The following is a 19,937-nucleotide window of genomic DNA, read 5'->3' on the forward strand; positions in this document are numbered from 1 at the left end:
TCCGTCGCTGCCCGCGGGACGCGCTGGGACCTTCACCGCTGCTGCCTCCATCTTGTTCTAACAGGGAGCCCCAGCAGAAGCATCTTTGGGTCTAATTCTCATTGGGCCACCTAGTGGACAAATGGGGAGCCCCAGCAGGACATTCAAAGATGCTTCTGCTGGGGCTCCCAGTTAAAAGAAGACGGCGGCAGGGGCAGCGGTAAAGGTCCTACAGGCAGCGACGAACAGAGGGAGCCAACAAACGGCAGGTGAGACCGGCGACCAGAGGACCCTTCAATTAAGATTTGAAGGTGAAGAAAGAAGTGACAGATGAATTAAAGGAGAAGAAGGAAGTGACAGATGAATTAAAGGAGAAGAAGGAAGTGACAGATGAATTAAAGAAGAAGAAATAAGTGACAGATGAATTAAAGGGGAAGAAAGAAGTCAAAGAAACAAAGAGATAGATGAAAAACAGAAGAATAAAGAATATTTTTTTCCCATAATAAAGTTTTATTAGTGTCTTGTTTTTACTATTATACATTAAAGGATACCCAAAGTGACATGTGACATGATGAGACAGTCATGTGTATGTACAGTGCTTAGCACACAAATAACTATGCTGTGTTCCTTTTTTCTTTCTCTGCCTGAAAGAGTTAAATAACAGGTATGTAAGTGGCTGACTCAGTCCTGACTCAGACAGGAAGTGGCTACAGTGAAACCCTCACTGATAAGAAATTCCAACTATAAAACACTTTCCTAGCAGAAAATGGCTTCTGAGAGCAAGAAATAGGTAAAAAGAGGAATTTCTTATCAGTGAGGGTCACACTGTAGTCACTTCCTGTCTGAGTCAGGACTGAGTCAGCCCCTTACATACCTGATATTTAACTCTTTCAGGCAGAGAAAGAAAAAAAGGAACACAGCATAGTTATTTGTGTGCTAGGCACTGTACATACACATGTCTATCACATGTCACTTTGGGTATCCTTTAAATAAGTATAGGGTCAGATTTGACTCTCTATACCTATTTACCTGGAAGGGGCAGGATATCTGAGGGTCCCTTTATTAATAATGATGATAATATGAAAGAGGAACCTTAGCTGGTGCTGTATTTTTTATTGGAATCTGTATCCTTATACCCTTCCTCTAGTTCCATTTCACATTTCCTCCAGTTCCATAATAGGAATTTATAGAGCCAAAGAGTCCAAACCTTCCCCACTCAATCCAATAGCTGAATTTCCACTGTCAATAAATTGTATTCCACTGTATTCTGGAAATGATATAGATATAGATATAGATATAGATATATATTTTTGCATTTAAGTTCACATTGGAAATCACATAAATGGCTGTCCAAGGCTGTCCTCTTGTATCTGGACATGGTTGTGAAACTCAGCTTCCAAGCCAAAGGTGATAAACTGGACATCAAAATACAAGATTGTGAAGTGACATTGAAACAAGCTGTCAGCAATCAGTAAGTATTATGTATAGAATAGTTTAAGCAAATGTTGTATGCAAATTCAAGCAGCTTGAATATGGACCAATCACATCCCACCAAGGTGAAATTTGATTGGTCCATTTTTCAGGTGAATAATTGTGCATGCAAAAATTGCATAATCCTCTATCAACTCGGAATTTGGGCCTAACCCTTAACTTTGGTGGTGCCTAACCTTAACTTTCCCCCTTAGGTTGTGCCCAGCCTTAAACTACCCCCACCCCACCCTCACCTAAACTTAACCCTCTACCTTAACTCCGCCATGGTGCCTAACTTTAACTCCAATAATGGTGCCTAACGTTAACAACGGTATAAAGTGAGATCTTTGTAGCCGCAATTTTTGAAAGTTTTAACTGGTATTTGGCATGATCATTGTAGCTGCATTTTATGCCAAATATAAACAGTATTCAATCTGTACATGCATAGCGCTTCTCACCAGTGTGGGATCCCCCATGTGTGCAAAAATGTGTGTTCCCACACACAATGGTAGAAGTGCGCTGTGGTGGAGTATGGTTTCTTTTTCTGACTTTTTGATAATCCTTCCGTAAATGCCCATTTGACTAGGGACTCCAGTGCTCCTGGTTAGGTGCTCCTGGTGTCCTTGTGTTCTTTTCTCTACAAGTACCAACTCCCCTCCCCATATAAGTTACCCCCCGAACTGGTAACCAGTGGTGGCCTCCCCAATATAGGTAGCCCCCTTAGTATAAGTAGCCAGAAGAACACCACAATATAGGTAGCTAGAAGTAGCCCCCCAGTGTAGATAGCCAGACATGCAACCCCCCCCCCCCCCCCATATAGGTAGCCAGATGCAACATCCATTTTCCTCCAGTGAAGCATAGAAAGGTGAGTTACTTCACTCTTATGTTATTCTGCAAGAGGGAGAGGAGGGTTTCACATCTGACTACCTCTATACAGCACCGCAGAGAGCCCGCTGTGGGTCTCCATGAGGCCCACTGTAGACCCTCTTATTGTTGCCATCCTATCGCACCAGACCCCCCCTACCCCCCAACACCCCCCCCCCCCCCCCCTGGCTTCAGGCTGCTCTGGTGTTCCCTACACCACAGCTCTCAAAATCAATTGATTAAAATCTTCCACTGATCTCTGAAGCAAGAATCGTTAAACTGTTTAATCACAATTTTTTCTGTTCTGATAAAGGGGTGACGAAATTGAAGCCAAACTGGGAATACAGACAGGAACTCTGAAAGTAAACGTGAGTGAATATTCCTTCAGTTTTTTATGCATGTCCATAAGTTAAGGAAACGGGTAGTGGAGTGCCCTTCTCTCGAGGATAAGCAGTTTAACGTGAACCTGAATCAAGTAAAATTATTTAAAATAAACACATGATGTACCTGCAAATGAATATTACTTACTTACCTAGTCGTCAGTTCCTCTTACAAGCTCATCATTTTCTTCTTACAGTGATTCCTTCCAGTTCTGACAAGTTCTGGCAATTTAAAATGCGCTTGCAAGAGCTTCTTTTTCCATTCCACTCAATTGCGATTTCAGGAGCAAAACACGATCGCAACAATCATCGTGTAGCACTATGATTGCGATTAGCAAAAAATTGAAGCGCGCTAATGGAAAAAGTGCACTGCAATTTACATGTAAATCGTCTTAAAAGTGCTAGTGCAATTGGGGCCACCACTATTCTTCAATTTTGCCCTGTTTTCATCCCCTCAACCCACCCTCACATGGCCTTGGCCTCCACCAACCCCTATATGGCCGCCGCTCTACCTTTCCCTTGCCCCCTGTAAGATGGCCGCCGTGCCACCATCCCTTGTGCCCTCTGTAAGATGGCTGACGCCCTCCGCACACGTCTTCCGCATATACCCTCCTGCCTTCCTCAAGATGGCCTCTGCCATCCAAGGCTCTGCTTTTCCCTTCCCAAGATGGCGACCTTCCGTCCCTCCCTTCCCCTCCCCTTCCACATTACTCCAGCCGGGTGCTGGCCAGGGTAAGATGGCCGACAGCCTTCTTCCGTCAGACCTGAAGCTACAGCGCCTGTCCACTTCCGCCATTCCCATTCACAACACCAGCCCTATACGTCCGCCGCCCCTTCCTTCTACGGCCTCTATTGGCTCTCATAGGCCTCCAGCGAGGTCCCTCCCATTCAGGTTTACGTCACACAGACTCTCCGTCACCCGCACTCCGCCCTCCCATGCCTGGCATACTTGTTTAAAATCAATACGGGCAGAGCAGCGGCTCATAGGCGCTCCTATACACAGCTCGCGCCAAACACCGGTAAGACTCTCCTTCCCTTTTCCATACGCTAACTGGTCTCATTGCTGTAGGCAGCTGCATATCTGGTTTTAGCTCTCACACCACCACGCTCTTTCTTAAGGACCTGGAGTTTAATTATATAGAGACCATACCGCAATCTATGGCATGTCTATACTAACCTTTATTATCATTTATTATTATCCTTGTCCATTTTATTACATTATTTCTATTTAAACCCGGTAATATATATATATCTATGTATGCATTTTATATAAAAAGTTAGTAAGGACTATTTATTTATGTACTCTCAAAGTTGCTAAAACTATATTCTGTAAAAAAATATATATGTTTTATATAATTTTATATATTTTTGTTTTTTGGCTGTTAAATGTTTTATATGTTTTTTTACAGATCTGACATAGTATTTATTAGAACCAATAGTATATAACATGGGTATGTGTAAAAACATAGACAGAATTGCACATATACATGCAATTTATTGAATGTTGATGGTTTGTTTTTAATTTTATCTGACAGAATTTGAATGTTCTGAGTGCCACTCTTTGTTTTATTTTAAGGCACCTATTTGACCTGAGGAAGCGGCTTCACGCCGAGAAACGCGTTGTCACAGTGCTGTTCGCATGCAATAAATGAAAACATATTCTATTTTATTACGAGTCAATGGTTTTAATCATTAAGAGCACGTGTCATTTGATACAAGCTCTGATATAATTTATATAAATTTTCAAATTGGGCGCCTCCATTCTTCTCAACCCATAGTGCAATGTTAGCTTATGTGAGTGTTCTCATATAAGCGATGAGCTTTCTATCCAATCGCAAACGCGGCTCCTGCACCATTTTCAGAGTGTTTGTGATTCAATAGAAAGAATAGGGAAATTGCTAAGTGCTTGAAAAAGTGATTTGAAAAGCGATTTCCCGAGCGTTTCGAATGAATAAATACATTGTAGTTATTCATTACTGGGGCAAAAAAAACTTTCGAAAAGCACTTTTCTAAGCAAAAATCTCTCTGTGAATGCAAGTAGCGGCTACAGTCGCGGGCATCACTCACCTGATCCTTGGAGCCCACGCGATCAGCCGATTGTCTCTCTCACACCTTCCCCCAGTGCCGGCACTTCCTTCATTACAGGAGCGACTGGCACGAGGGGAAGGAATGAGAGAGACAAGTGGCTGATCGCGAGGGCTCCAAGGATCAGGTGAGTGATGGCTACGGCTGCCAATACTTGGATTCACAAAGGGAAAGTGGAGCAGGAGTCAGACACTGGGGACATGGAGGACAACACCAAGGACATGCAGAGGGACAGCAGCTGAACTCTGCAGGCTCCCAGGATCAGGTGATTGATAGCGGCTGCCACCAATAACATTTATACAAGGGGACAGTGCAGGAGGACATGGGACACGGAGGAGGACATTAGGAGGCTACCAAGCGGGACATTAGGAGGCCACAAAGGAGGACATTAGGAGGAAACAAAGGGGAGCATTAGGAGACCACAAAGGGAACATTAGGATGCCACAAAGGGGGACATCAGAAGGACACAAAGGGGGACATAAGGAGGATACAAAGATGGACAGGAGGGAGACACCAAAGAGGGAAAGGAGGATACAATAATTGGGGGGATAACATCTACAAGACACCCCGGACCATAGACGGACAAGGGTTAGTATATATTTTTCCCCAGGTTTTTGACCCCTAAACCTAGGTGCGTCTTATAGTCCGGAGGGAAAAATACAGTAATAGCAGACAATGTTAAAATGTCTGGTTCAGGTTTTCTGGATCACTTAGGTCCTCTAGCCTTAGTAAATGAGCCCCGATGCATCAAACATGTCTCCTTACCTAGATAAGATCTTTTTATTGATTAGACCTTTTGGTAATTCATTTAAGCAAGCCTGTGAGGAAAAAAATAAATCAATTGATACTTAAATAGTAAGATGGTTTGGACAGTCTACGGGCTTCGCAGATCCTCCTTGAGCTAATGGCTGCTACACAGGAACGTGTTCTTCTTCGTGACCATGGTCCCATTCAAGTACAACATTTGTACTGGGCATGCACAAGTACGGTCCAAACATGCCCAGCCAGCTTGTGCACACAGGAAAAAGCCATGCTTCTAATGGGCATGTGCAGACCACACTTGCACATGCCCAGTACTCAGAAATTCATACTTAAATGGAAGAGTGGCCACAAGAGTACTGTATATCCAACATGCTCTTTTTGGATAAGTTTAGAGGAACCCAGCGCTGGAACTGCGAGCACCAGGAGGATCTGGGAAACCTCTGGAGGCTTCCCTTGTCTGAGGTAAGTATCTATTTTGTAATCTTTTATCACTAGTGTCGAGCACAAATTTGGCATAAATGTTTGCACTGAAATTTGCAATTATGATGCAAAATCATAATGTGAATTTTTTGTCAAGTTCCTAATTAATTTTGCCATAATTATTCTCCGTAATTCCATGATTACTCATAATTTTGCTAAAGTGCGAAATTTGAATTTTTGGGGAGAGGGGGGGGGGGGGGGGGATAAGTAAAAAAAGTTTTCAAAAAGACCTTTTTGATAAAATAAATAAAAAATGTTTTTTTTGCAGTTTATCTAAAAAAAATCCTTTATGACTGCCACGTTCCTAATTTTGTGTAACATGCAAAATTGCAAAATTATGCCTCCTGTGCTCCCTCTTCTTGGGGGCATAGGAGGCCTACACTCAGCGTCCCTGTTGAGATGCAAACTACAGTATTTTGCGTGGGCTAAGTCCAGCAAGGCATAGCAGGTATAGTTAGTTTAGGCCCTGCATATTCTGGCAAGGAGATGCAATTTGCACATTTGTCATTAGACATTTCTGCAGCTGTTATAAGAGGTACACATCTTAAAGGACCTCTGTCACAAAAATCTTAAAATGTAAAACACATACAAATAAGAAGTACATTTCTTCCAGAGTGAAATGAGCCATACATTACTTTTCTCCTATGTTGCTGTCACTTACAGTAGGTAGTAGAAATCTGACATTACCGACAGGTTTTGGACTAGTCCATCTCTTCATGGGGGATTCTCAGCATTGTCTTTATTCTTTATAAAGATATTCCCTGAAAAAGATTTATACAAAGATGCTGGCCAGCCTCCCTGCTCGCTGCACACTTTTTTGGCAGTTAGATGGAGCAACTGCCATTCACTAAGTGCATTTAAAAATAAAACACATACAAATAGGAAGTACATTTCTTCCAGAGTGAAATGAGCCTTACATTACTTTTCTCCTATGTTGCTGTCACTTACAGTAGGTAGTAGAAATCTGACATTACCGACAGGTTTTGGACTAGTCCATCTCTTCATGGGGGATTCTCAGCATGGTCTTTATTCTTTATAAAGATATTCCCTGAAAAAGATTTATACAAAGATGCTGGCCAGCCTCCCTGCTCGCTGCACACTTTTTTGGCAGTTAGACGGAGCAACTGCCATTCACTAAGTGCATTTAAAAATAAAGAAAACCCTGAAAAACCCCCAAGAGAAGATGGGCTAGTCCCAAATCTGTCGGTAATGTCAAATTTCGACCACTTACTGTAAGTGACAGCAACATAGGAGAAAAGTAATTTATGTCTCATTTTACTGTGGAAGAAACATACTTCTTATTTGTGTATGTTTACATGTATTTTAAATTTTAAGATTTTAAGAGGTCCTTTAAGATGTGTATTTATACTACAGTGTATTTATTCCATTGTTTTCTTTTTTCCCCATAAAGACATGTGATATTGCTCGCAAAGCAATTCAGATTCTGAATGAAATGTGGAAGGGTAAGTGACAAAAAAGTTCAAAGCTGTTAATACCAACAGTCACATCCAGAATGTAAAAGCGATCCCTGGTAGCTCATCTCTTATTAAATAAAACAGTACTAGGGATGGTCGGAAATGCCAATTTCGAATTCCGCAGAAATTCCAAGTTCTGTGAATGCCGATTTCCGTTACACCGGTATACCGACGGTAATGCTATTTCCGAAAATGTATTGTTTTTTTGCCAAAATTCTTAATATTTTGCGGATGTCTGTAAATTTTGTGGACATCCACGAAATATTACGAACTCCGTTAAAAACGAATACTTTACATTACAATATACTTGTGAACAGTTAATTGGCTAAATACGTCCAAACTCAGAAGCATTCAACCAATCAAAGAATGCAGAATTTTCAAAATGGAAATCAGATTGCCATGGTAATTATAGGTCTTATCAGTGTTCTAATTGGCCGAAAATGTTTGCATTCTCTGACTGGTCCAATACTACCTATTTTTCGATTTTCAGAATTTTTGCTGTAAATCGGAAAATGGAAACTTGGAAATACTCGGTAATATTGGACCAATTAGAGAATGTGGGGATTTACCATGGAAATCGAAAAACCTGAAATTTTAAGCCGATCAGAAGACTTAAAAATACTCGGTAGTATCCGAGTCTTTTGCTTAGTCTGTAATTGTTGCAGCAATCTGATTTCCATTTTTAAAATTCAGCATTTTCTGATTGGTTGAATGCTTCTGAGGGCTGTGATTGGCCTACGATTACTGTGCTGAGATAAATCAGATTTTAGCGGAAATCCAGTTTCTGATTTCCAATTTTCCAGTTTTCCAAATTTCCAACTATCCCCCATCAGTACATGCTGTAGTGATGACATCTAATGTATAGTAACCATAGCAGTTATTTAGATTGTACTTTCTATCATGCTATGGCTGACAAATCAGTAAAACATCTTTGGTTGCTTTGTTATGAAACTTTGCTTCACTAAAGACAGACCTAATGGACCTGAATTAGGGCCAAGGGATTGCAGTTTGTGATCCTATGGCTTTATGTTGCCGCAAGCACCGAAAACTGTACTTAGCTCCAGTGAAACGGATAGGGAAAGAGCACATGCACACGCATTCCCTGATCATTGCCAAATAGCTTGGTGGGCAGGCCACTCACATCATGTATGGTGAAAATGTGTGGAAGTGTTGCCGTACTATGCCAAGGGCCGGATTTACCATAAGACATTGTAGGCATGTGCCTATAGGCGCCTAATGATGGAAAGGTGGCTCATTTCCCTATCCTAGTGCCTCTCTCCCTCCTTCCCTATGCTGAGTCCTGAGCAGAGAATCAAAGAGAGGTTACTCACCCCGCTCTCTGCATTCCACTGATGAGATCTCCCTTCAGTTGGGAGCTCCTCTAGCTACTTAATACTGAGGATAGCTCTGCCTACCTAATACTAAGGGGAACCTGTCACTACCTATGACGGGCAAGGGAAGTAAGGGAGAAGTGATAGCTGGGCCTGCCAACACACTTGCGACGCAGCAGGGATTTGTAGGTCCTTGGAAGGTAGAGTCTAGGGTGCGAGGACATCTGTGCCTATAGGCTCCTGTGAGGTAAATCTGGTCCTGACTATGCCTATGACTGTGCACAAGCCTTATCAACCCCTTTGTGTACCATGCAACCTGGCAAAGGCAAGTAATGCAGCTCTGTCCCCTCATCAAAAGTACCAATACCCTCAATCTCCCAAAGTATCATTGACACAAGGTTATGGACTAGGGCCTCTTGCCCATCTCTGCCCAAATGTGCTGGAGTCATACAATGAGGATGGTCTACAATGATATCTTGGCGCCCAAAATAGCCACCCCAACTCGGGTAAATACAGTATGTGAGAGGAAAATAGTTTCTTTTTTAAATAGTTTAAAATAGTTTCTGTTTAATGTGCTTAATGTCTTTAGACTTCTTCTCCTTAACTCTCATCGTGATCTGCCACTTTTTCTATTTTGCTAGTAGTCTTGCTAATTTTCTTGTAATGTACGGTGTGTATTATATATTTCTGTGACAGCCCTGAATATCTGTGCATGTAATTTTCATTTTAGAAGTACAGCTACACTTTTCTTATGTAATCGGTTATTTTTATTTGTGAAGATTCCTTGATGATCGATCCATCGGGTAATCAAAGACTGATTGTACAGTCTGTCCTTCAACCAGATACCTATTGCCTGGCAGTACTACTGAATGTAAGTATGTCCTGAAGAAACCACATAAAAATGAGCATCCCTAACCACCTACCGATATTGGTAATTGAAATCTATCCCTGCCAGAGCGTATATTTCAATTACAGCACCACTACCGCCGATCGTGCTGCTCTCCTGTTGCTGCAGCCCACTCGCTCTGCCATTGCTATGAAGGCAGAGTGTAATGATCTGGGGGCGATTTCCACAGTCAGTGCACACCACGTGTGCTGAAGCAGATGGAAATCCCCACAATCACAGAAGCAGAGTACCCAGTATATATTTGTAGAGGGGAATTCCAACCAGCAGGTGGAGCTGTGGAGTACAGAGGAACAAGTCCTTTGTACATCCACAGATGCCAGATGGAAATTGCACGATAAAGCAACACTGGGCAATATAAACAAGGTAGCAACTGAAAAGAGAGCAAGAACAGAGACAGACTATATGAATGTCTACCAATCTAGTCGCCACCCGGCGACGGTAGACATATCACAACAGAACAGACTAGAGTGAGAAAGCCAATCGCAAGAGAGGCGATTGCTATCAGCAACACAAGACTGAGCAAAGACAGAGCATGAATAAAGTAAAGGAAGACACAGCAAATAACTACAATCTGAATGCCAAGGAAAATAACAAATGAACTAACTAAACACGGTCACCGCATGTTATACCCAACAGTGACAAGCGCGTTAATTGTAGGGTCACCGCACGTTAAAGGGATACTGTAGGGGGGTCGGGGGAAAATGAGCTGAACTTACCCGGGGCTTCTAATGGTCCCCCGCAGACATCCTGTGTTGGCGCAGCCACTCAACGATGCTCCGGCCCCGCCTCCGGTTCACTTCTGGAATTTCTGACTTTAAAGTCAGAAAACCACTCCGCCTGCATTGCCGTGTCCTCGATCCCGCTGATGGCACCAGGAGCATACTGCACAGACACAGACCATACTGGGCTTCTGCTATACACTCCTGGTGACATTGGCGGGAGAGAGGACACGGCAACGCAGGCGCAGTGGTTTTCTGACTTTAAAGTCAGAAATTCCAGAAGTGAACTGGAGGCGGGGCCGGAGCATCGGTGAGTGGATGCGCCAACACAGGGTGTCTGTGGGGGACCATTAGAAGCCCCGGGTAACTTCAACTCATTTTCCCCCGACCCCCCCTACAGTATCCCTTTAAGCGCAACAGTGACAAGCGTACCAACTGGACTAACAAATGAACACGGAAAACAAAGACAAACAGATAGCAAGAACGCTTGCTAATCGGTTGCCTAACACCAGACAACAGCAAGCGTTCGTTCCAGACAAAACAGACTGAAGGAGTAACCAGTAGCAACCGCTGCCAAGGTTATACTCCAAGATACAGACAAGAGAGATCCACCACTAGTGATGGGCGAACAGTGTTCGCCACTGTTCGGGTTCGCCCGGATTTTGGCCTGTTCGGGTTCGGTTCGGCACCCCCGAACACCTCATGGTGTTCGGGAGGGTGCTCGGGCACGCTGCCCGAACCCGAACAGGCCTTCTTTGTTTGGCCGAACACAGCCGTGTCCAGCCGAACATAGCCCCCTATAGGGTCCCAGCATAAACGGAGAGCATGCCCCGAGCGTGGGGGGGGGGTCGGAAATGCCCCCCACCCCTCCCCGCTAAGCTCTCCCTTCTGCCGGTACCCTATAATTAAATTTAAGTGCCCAAAAGTACCTGAGGAGGAGGAGGGCAGGAAGAGGGAAGCCGGAGTTCTTGGGCGCTAGTACCATCTGGTACTTCCGCCCTCTCTTGACGCACTACAGCAGATTGAAAAAGCTGCAGGTAAAAATGAGGTCATAATTATGGGCGACTTCAACTTTCCAGACATTGACTGGAGTATTGAGGCTACCCATTCTGGTAAAAGCAGCAGATTTCTGGCAGCACTACAGGACAATTACTTGACTCAAATGGTAACTGAACCAACTAGGGGGAATGCGTTACTGGATCTGATCATTTCTAATAGACCAGATAATGTATCAAATGTGCAGGTTCAAGAACATTTGGGAAATAGTGATCACAACATGATAACGTTTGAGCTGGTGACTGATAGGCCAAGGGGCAGCGGGACCACTAAAACTATGAACTTTAGAAAAGCAAAGTTCACTCAAATTAGGCAGGCACTAAGTTTGGTGAACTGGGATAATGCACTACAAGGGGAAGACACTGAAGGGAAATGGCAAGCTTTTAAACTTATACTCAATCAATACTGTAGTATGTATATCCCATATGGAAACAAAATGTCTAGGAATAAAAAAAGGCCTCTATGGATGAATAGAAAGGTTAAAGATAAAATGAAGAGGAAAAAGAATGCCTATAAGGTCTTAAAACAGGAGGGGACCGAGGCTGCACTAAGCAATTATAAGGAGTGCAATAAAAATTGTAAAAAAGAAATTAGGCAGGCAAAGATTGAAGCTGAAAAACAAATCGCTAAGGATATCAAATCTAACCCAAAAAAGTTTTACAAGTACATTAACTCTAAAAAAAGAAAGGTTGACTGTATAGGACTCCTAAAGGATGAGGATGGGAACTCAATGGTGGATGACCAAGGTAAGGCAGAGTTATTAAATGCTTTCTTTGCTTCTGTCTTCACAAAAGAAACAGCACTGTTGCAAACTACAGAGGCGGAAGAGTCTCAATCTTCTAACTGTAATATTAAATACTTAACGCAGGAAGAAGTGAAGGCAAGACTAAATAAATTAAAAATAGACAAGGCACCTGGCCCGGATGGCATGCATCCTCGGGTCCTAAGGGAATTAAGTTCAGTTATAGATAAACCCCTTTATCTTATCTTTTGTGACTCTCTTGCAACTAGCAGAGTCCCAGTGGATTGGCGTACAGCCCACGTTTTCCCATTATTTAAGAAGGGCAAAAAATCTGATCCAGGAAATTATAGACCTGTAAGTTTAACATCAGTTGTATGCAAACTATTTGAGGGGTTACTAAGAGATACTATACATGACTTCATAGTAGAAAATAATCTTATTTCTCAGCATCAACATGGGTTTACTAAAGACAGGTCCTGTTTGACTAACATGCTCAGCTTTTATGAGGTAGTGAATGCTAATATGGATATTGGGAATGCTGTAGATGTGATATACTTGGACTTTGCAAAGGCCTTCGACACTGTTCCCCACAAAAGTCTGGTGCAAAAGTTGAGGATGCAAGGACTGGGGAAGAGTCTGTGTTCATGGATAGGGAACTGGCTAATGGACAGAAAACAAAGAGTTGTGGTCAATGGATCATACTCAAAATGGGAGACTGTTAGCAGTGGGGTCCCACAGGGGTCTGTTCTGGGTCCAGTGCTCTTCAATTTATTTATTAATGACCTAGTAGATGCAGTAGTGAGCAATGTTGCTATTTTTGCAGATGATACAAAATTGTGCAGAATCATTAACTCTCAGGAAGATAGTGTCATATTGCAACAGGATCTGGATAGGATGGCTATATGGGCACATACATGGCAGATGAAATTCAATGTTGACAAATGTAAGGTCATGCATTTTGGACGTACTAATGGTCTAGCACCATACAAAATAAATGGGATACAGTTGGGGACATCAAACTTGGAGAAGGACTTAGGAGTACTCATTGACAACAAGTTAAATAATCGTACTCAATGCCAAGCAGCTGCAGCTAAAGCTAACAAAATTTTGGGATGCATTAAAAGGGAAATAAAAACTCGAGATGCTAGCATAATATTGCCCCTGTTTAACTCTCTAGTAAGGCCACATCTGGAATATGGAATTCAGTTCTGGGCACCACATTACAAAAAAGATATTGCAGTTTTAGAGCAGGTGCAGAGACGAGCAACAAAATTGATGCGTGGGATGGAAGGTCTCACTTATCAAGAAAGGTTAGATAAACTGGGTTTATTTAGTCTAGAGAAAAGACGCCTTAGAGGGGATCTAATTAACATGTATAAATACATCAGAGGGCAATATAATACCTTGGCGGATGAGCTTTTTGTCCCTAGGCCTTCTCAAAGGACTAGAGGACATGATCTGCGCATGGAGGAAAAACGTTTTAGCCATTTATTTAGGAAAGGGTTCTTTACAGTAAGAGTGATTAAGATGTGGAATGCATTGCCACAGGAAGTCGTTATGACAAACTCTATACCTGCATTTAAAGGTGGCTTAGATGCTTTCCTTGCGTTGAAAGACATCCATGGCTACAATTACTAGGTAATGCCTAATGATGTTGATCCAGGGATTTTATCTGATTGCCATCTGGAGTCGGGAAGGAATTTTTCCCTTTAGGGGCTAATTGGACCATGCCTTGTAAGGGTTTTTTCGCCTTCCTCTGGATCAACAGGGATATGTGAGGGAGCAGGCTGGTGTTGTACTTTATACTGGTTGAACTCGATGGACGTATGTCTTTTTTCAACCAAAATAACTATGTAACTATGTAACTATGTAACTTCCTGTTTACATTTGAAGTCGCGTCAAGAGTGCGCAGAAGTACCGCGATGACGCGTACGAGGGTACGTGTCATCATGTAGATGACGCGTACCCTCGTTCGCGTCATCGCGGTACTTCTGCGCCCTCTTGACGCGACTTCAAATGTAAACAGGAAGTGCGTCAAGAGAGGGCGGAAGCACCAGATGGTACTAGTGCCCAAGAACTCTGGCTTCCCTCTTTCTGCCCTCCTCCTCCTCAGGTACTTTTGGGCACTTAAATTTAATTATAGGGTACCGGCAGAAGGGAGAGCTTAGCGGGGAGGGGTGGGGGGCATTTCCGACCCCCCCCCCCCCCCCGCGCTCGGGGCATGCTCTCCTTCTATGCTGGGACCCTATAGGGGCCCCAAAGGGACATGTTCGGGTTGGGTTCGGGGTTCGGCTCGAACATGCCGAACATCAGGGGCATGTTCGGCCGAACCACACCAAACCCGAACATCCAGATGTTCGCCCAACACTATCCACCACCTCTAGAGCTAGGGCGAATGCGATCAACGAACAGGACAGAATGATTCACTATCAGCCACCGCTGGAGATAGTGAAATCGCAAGGACAGGACAAGACAAGACTAGGCAGTACAAATAATACACAAACCTGACTGCACTAGTAGGAGTGCAAAATGCACTCCCCAAGAATTAACTACGCTAGAATATTTTAACAACAAGATACCAAGAGGCTGAGGCTCTAGGATTAGTCTCAGAACAGAAACTATGACGAGCCAGGAATTCTGGGAGGAAGTGACATTTATACTGAAAACTTTAAAGGAAGCAGACAAGCAGATTGCAAGATAAGTGGATGCAAATCAGTCAGTACAGCAGCAAGCCTCCCGAATCCTGCAAACTGACAAAAAGGCCTCTTTTACCTGGACTGAACTATGCAACCTACATAGGAAAGCAACAAACTGTCCAGTGAATCAAGGCCAGCGGAGCGGGTTCTGACACAAAGCTTAATGAGCCGGTCAGGAGCCAATTTCAATGTGATCACTATGATCCATTAAGCTGAAGAGCAACACCCCGAAACATGATGTAGGGTCCAGACATTGCTAATAAATGGAACACATGTTCTAGCATGTGGAATGCCTCCTTCTATGTATTTAAGTTACATTCTGGACTGCCACAGACCATGGGCAAAGAGATTCTGAAATAACATACAGTTCTCGAATGCTAAAAGCCCACAAAGTTTCAGAATGACATGTTTTACAGAGTTACAGAATGTGCAGAGTTCCATAATGCCTGCAGACCAAAAAATTCTAGAATGCTGTAGAGTTCGGGAATGCCTTGGGACACAGAGTTCTGGAATGCCACAGGGCACAGCTGTAATGATCTGCTCTGCTGTCTGCACAGGCAGACAGCTTTTTGACCATTTTTTAGGTCTGAGTGCTGCAGGTCTCTGGAAAAGAGACCTGTCTTCACTCTGAGAGTTTCAGAGCCGCTGCTCTGGTGAGGAATTTGCATCCACTTGTCATGCAAATTGCTTAGCTGCTTCCTTTGATGGCTTGCAGTATAAATACCATTTCCTCCCAGAATTCCCTGCTGGTCATGAAGGTTTGTTCCTGCTGACTTACCTGGAGTCTCAGCCCTCTGCTCATTGTAGGCTATTATTGCTAGCTTAGAGTAGTTACCCTTTGGGAGTGCTCCTTGCATTCCTATTTAGTGCAGTCAGGTTTGTGTTATATTTGTATTGCCTATTCTGTCTTGTCTTGTCCTTGCGATTGCACTGTCGCCAGCGGTTGGCGGTAGTGAATCGTTCTGTCTTTCCATTGCGATTGTTTTGTTGCCAGCGGCGGCTGACAGAAAATCGCTCTGTCTGTTTGGATTGCACTCGCCCTAGCGTTAGAGGCGGTGGATCTCTCTGTATTCAGTCTTGGAGTTTAACCTCAGCTGCGGTTGCTGCTGGTTACTCCTTCTGTCTGTCTTGTTGTGCGGATCGCACTCGCTCTTGCGGAAGAGCAGTGCATTCTTTCAGTCCTGTTCCTGTGTATGGATCGCACTCTCTCTTGCGGAAGAGCAGTGGATCCTATCTGACTTGTTCCTGTTGTCTGTTTGTCCGGAGCAAACGCTTGCTGTTGCCTGAGGTAAGGCAACCGATTAGCAAGCATTTCTGTTATTTGTTTGTTTGTGTTTCTAGGTTCATGTGTTAGTTAGGGTTGGCGTGTTTTGTCTCTGTTGCGCTTCTCGTGCGGAGACCGCGCCATTAACGTGTTCTGTCGCTGTTGCGCTTCTCGTGCGGCGACCGCGTTTAGATAGTGCGTTTGTTATTTTCTTTGGCGTTCTGATCATTATTGTTTGCAGTGTCTTTCTTACTACGTCTATGCTTTGTCTTTACTCAGTCTTGTGTCGCTGTTAGCAATCGCCATTTCTTGCGATTGCTTTCCCACTTGGTCTTCATTGTTGTGTGTTCACCATCGCCAGGTGGCGACTAGATTGGTGGACATACATACATTCTGTCTCTGTGCTCACTCTCTTTCACTAGGGGCTATCTTGCCCTATATTGCTTCCCCTCGTACAATTCCTAGCTCGCATCTGTGGCAGTGCAGAGGGTTTATTCCTCTGCACTCCACAGCTCCATCTGCTGGCGGGAATTCCCCTCTACAGGTGCATTGCACCACAGCTGGGTTCTGTTATTCAGGCGTTTGTGGAGGATTTCCGCAGTGTCAGTGCACATCTTGTGCGCTGACCACGGAGATATTCCACAATTGTTACAGTATGACCAGCCAAACCGAAATTCCCAGTGTAGAGGGAATTTTCGATTTGTACGATTTTGTCAATTATGGTTCTTATACCTTTAAGAGGTTTAAAAAACTAGACTCTGAAACCAAAGAGGACTTCCTGTCTGAATGTGTAAGATTCTTTCTGAATCCTACCTTTCAAATTACTGATCCATCCACATGGGCTCTCCAATTGGCTTGTGTTCTATTGCAGGGGGATCGGTTTTCGTGGGCTTATGAGGTTTTGAAAAATCATTCCTGGAATGATAATCCTTATCAGTTTCTTACATTGATTTTTTCCCATTGGTTTAAACTGCCTTGTTTGCCATCTGTTCTTGATGAGTGTGTACCTGCTAATCAGTCAGCTGTTCGATCCCTTCCATGCAAAACCATTTAGTGTGACAATCAGTTTAATGTCCCTGTATCTAAAGCAACTACAAATGAAGAAGTTATTTCTGTAGAGTCTGAAATGTGGAACACATTTGAATGTGATAAATCCAGGGAGACTTCTCAGTCAGGTTTTATTACCTCAAGCAAAAGCATATGTGGATCCTACGATAGGCAGAATTATTCACTATATTAAAGGAGTAAGAAAATCTATGCATGTTCCTGATCCCAACCCGTATGAGAGTTACCTTGATACAGGGTTGTTTGAGCCTCCATTTGCTCCGTGGGAGATTGGGGCTTTGATTGTGGAGTTCGAGATTGATTGGAAGGCATCCTGCGATTTTTACATCGCAGAAAGCGAAGAGATTCTTAATGCTAATTCTGTGTACACTTTGATTGGATCTGATGAGTGTGACGAATGTTTTGTGGATCCGGTGATTTGCATGTGGCAGATGATTTTGGATGAATTGCACACACACCAACCAATTGACTCCAATAAAGAGACACCGTTATCGGATGATTGTTCCTGCCTTTCTGGGGTAAAGCAAGTGAGTTTAGACACTGTGCGATCTGAAATGAATGGGTGTACTACTGTTGTTGACACCTGTGTGAATTCTGAGAGATTCTTCCCTGCTTGTGTGGAGCTTGAATCTGTGCGATCTAATGCCTGTTTGCCAGGCGTTCCTGTAGATTATGATCCATATGAATGTGTCAGTTTTGTCAAAGATATGTGGGATCCCTTGTCATTTAAAAACAGATCTTTTTCTCCCAGTAATTTTTTAAGATCTTCCATCTATGATCCTGCTATGGGGAAAATTCCTAAACTATGCAGCCTCAAGAGTAATATTAATATGACTAATAAAGTTTCTCATGTTGTTGTCACTACTTCTGCAAATAAATCTATGTCTCGCTCTATTCACACCTGTAAAGGCACGTTGCCAGATGACAGTTGTTCCAGTGTCTCTGTCCTGAACACTTTGCAGTCTGGTCCACAGATTGCAGAGGCTGGCGCTTTGAAAGAGTCAGTTTCACATCCTAAAGCGATTTTGGATTCACAAATTTTGCGTTCTGACTCATTGGATTCGACATTGTTAGCCGAGTCTAAGGGTGAGACAGCGCTTTGGTTTTGCGAATCTGATACTGAGGGATCTTTTCTCTGTCCAGAGAATGTTTCTGTGAGCCTACCCTGTACCATGAATGAAACTATGATGTCCACTCGCATTGACATTTGTGAGTCCCTTTCTTGCTCTGAAGAAAGTACTGACTTTCCACCCTGTACTCTGGATGAGTCAATGTTTCCTTGCATAAAATCTCCTGCAGGGAGCCCAGAGGCTCGTCTAGGTATTACTACTAGTCGCATCTGTTTTTCTGCCATTTCAGAATTGCAGTCTGGTTTGACTGCTATAAAGGATTCTGCCTGCAGTGAAACTAGACTCAGGGAGTCAGTGTTGGTTTCACTAGATATTCCTGTGCATCCTGTTCTTGAAGATGAAATTCAGTCCCAGCGTATGGTAAAACCATCCCTGGGACATCTGCCCTGTCCGCAGAAGGTATTTGATGTTCGGCCCTGTAACATGGATAGTTCAGAATCCTTGATTGCTTTGTCAGAAAACTTGGGAAATGATGCTCCTGAAGTTTTGTTTGATGTTCTGGAGGTCTCCGAGTTCCTCCCAAAGGGTGCAGAACTTTTAGGAGATGCCTCCTGCCCTGCAGGGCCATCTGAGGTATTGCCCACTTCAGTAGGCATTGCTGTTATACTGACTACTTTTGCAGCTCTTGTGGAGCTTCAGTCATGCGTAGTCAATGATGAGTTCTGGTTGGATTCAATTACAGTCACAGAGACTTTTAAGTCTGAGTCCAAGTCTTCTTTTGAAAGACCAGTACTTGTGACCACTACTCGTGATGATTCTCTGCCCGGTCCTGGTTTTGGTCTTGTTGTGACAGACTCTGAGGTTGGCAGTTCCTCGACGTGTCCTGAGGTTTCTCTTGTGCTAGTGTACCCCAATGCGCTCTGTGAGCCAGAATGCCCAAGTGTGTCTCGGTTACCAGCATGCTCAGATGCTTCCTCGGTGGAGACATGTTGATATTGCCTGCCTGCCTGCATGCCCAGAAGTGGTCCCTGAAAGCCCTGATCTTGATGGTTGTCCTGTTAATCCTCAATCCGGAATTGTCATAGGTTCCATGGGGGTTCTTGATAGTTCTCCATGTGAGCCTGGTGAGTGTTCTGGCCTCTTGGGATCTCTGCGGAGCTTCAAAGTGTTCTGGGAGATTCTGGGAGAAATGTTTATTGGTACCCTGGATGGGATCAACAGTGGCTTCTCTGTTGAAAGGGACAGTTCGAATAGGTATTGTGGCAGGTTTGGTATTTTTGGACGGTCCCTGGAAGGTGGTGGGTATTGCTCGGAGAGTGTCGATGGGTTCTTCTCTGGAATTAACAGTTCTGATAGGTGTTACGCTGAGGCTTGTAGTACTGATGGGCATGTTTCGGTGGCTTCTGCTTCGGACGAGTTCAGTTTCGGGAGGATTGACTCTGGAATTGGGCCTTGTCAGGCTGCCCCTGCCTTCATGAGTGTTCAGTCAGACTTTTTTGTTCGAAATATCAGTTTTGAGGGACGTCTAGAAGCCGTACCTGGAGGGGGGGGGGGGTTACTGTAATGATCTGCTCTGCTGTCTGCACAGGCAG

The 19,937-nt window shown here is 43.7% G+C and overlaps 1 protein-coding gene across 1 annotated transcript in view; it reads left to right on the forward strand.

The window, feature by feature from the left end:
• Positions 1-19,937, forward strand: part of LOC137541001 (uncharacterized) — an 88,929-nt gene that overhangs the window by 36,065 nt on the left and 32,927 nt on the right. The window contains exons 5-8 of the mRNA XM_068262154.1: positions 1,301-1,450; positions 2,627-2,681; positions 7,432-7,483; positions 9,606-9,697. Of these exons, the coding sequence (XP_068118255.1) occupies positions 1,301-1,450; positions 2,627-2,681; positions 7,432-7,483; positions 9,606-9,697 (349 nt within the window). The remainder of the gene's footprint in view (positions 1-1,300; positions 1,451-2,626; positions 2,682-7,431; positions 7,484-9,605; positions 9,698-19,937) is intronic.

This window comes from Hyperolius riggenbachi, chromosome 12, assembly GCF_040937935.1.
Source record: "Hyperolius riggenbachi isolate aHypRig1 chromosome 12, aHypRig1.pri, whole genome shotgun sequence".
Lineage (NCBI taxonomy): Eukaryota > Metazoa > Chordata > Amphibia > Anura > Hyperoliidae > Hyperolius > Hyperolius riggenbachi.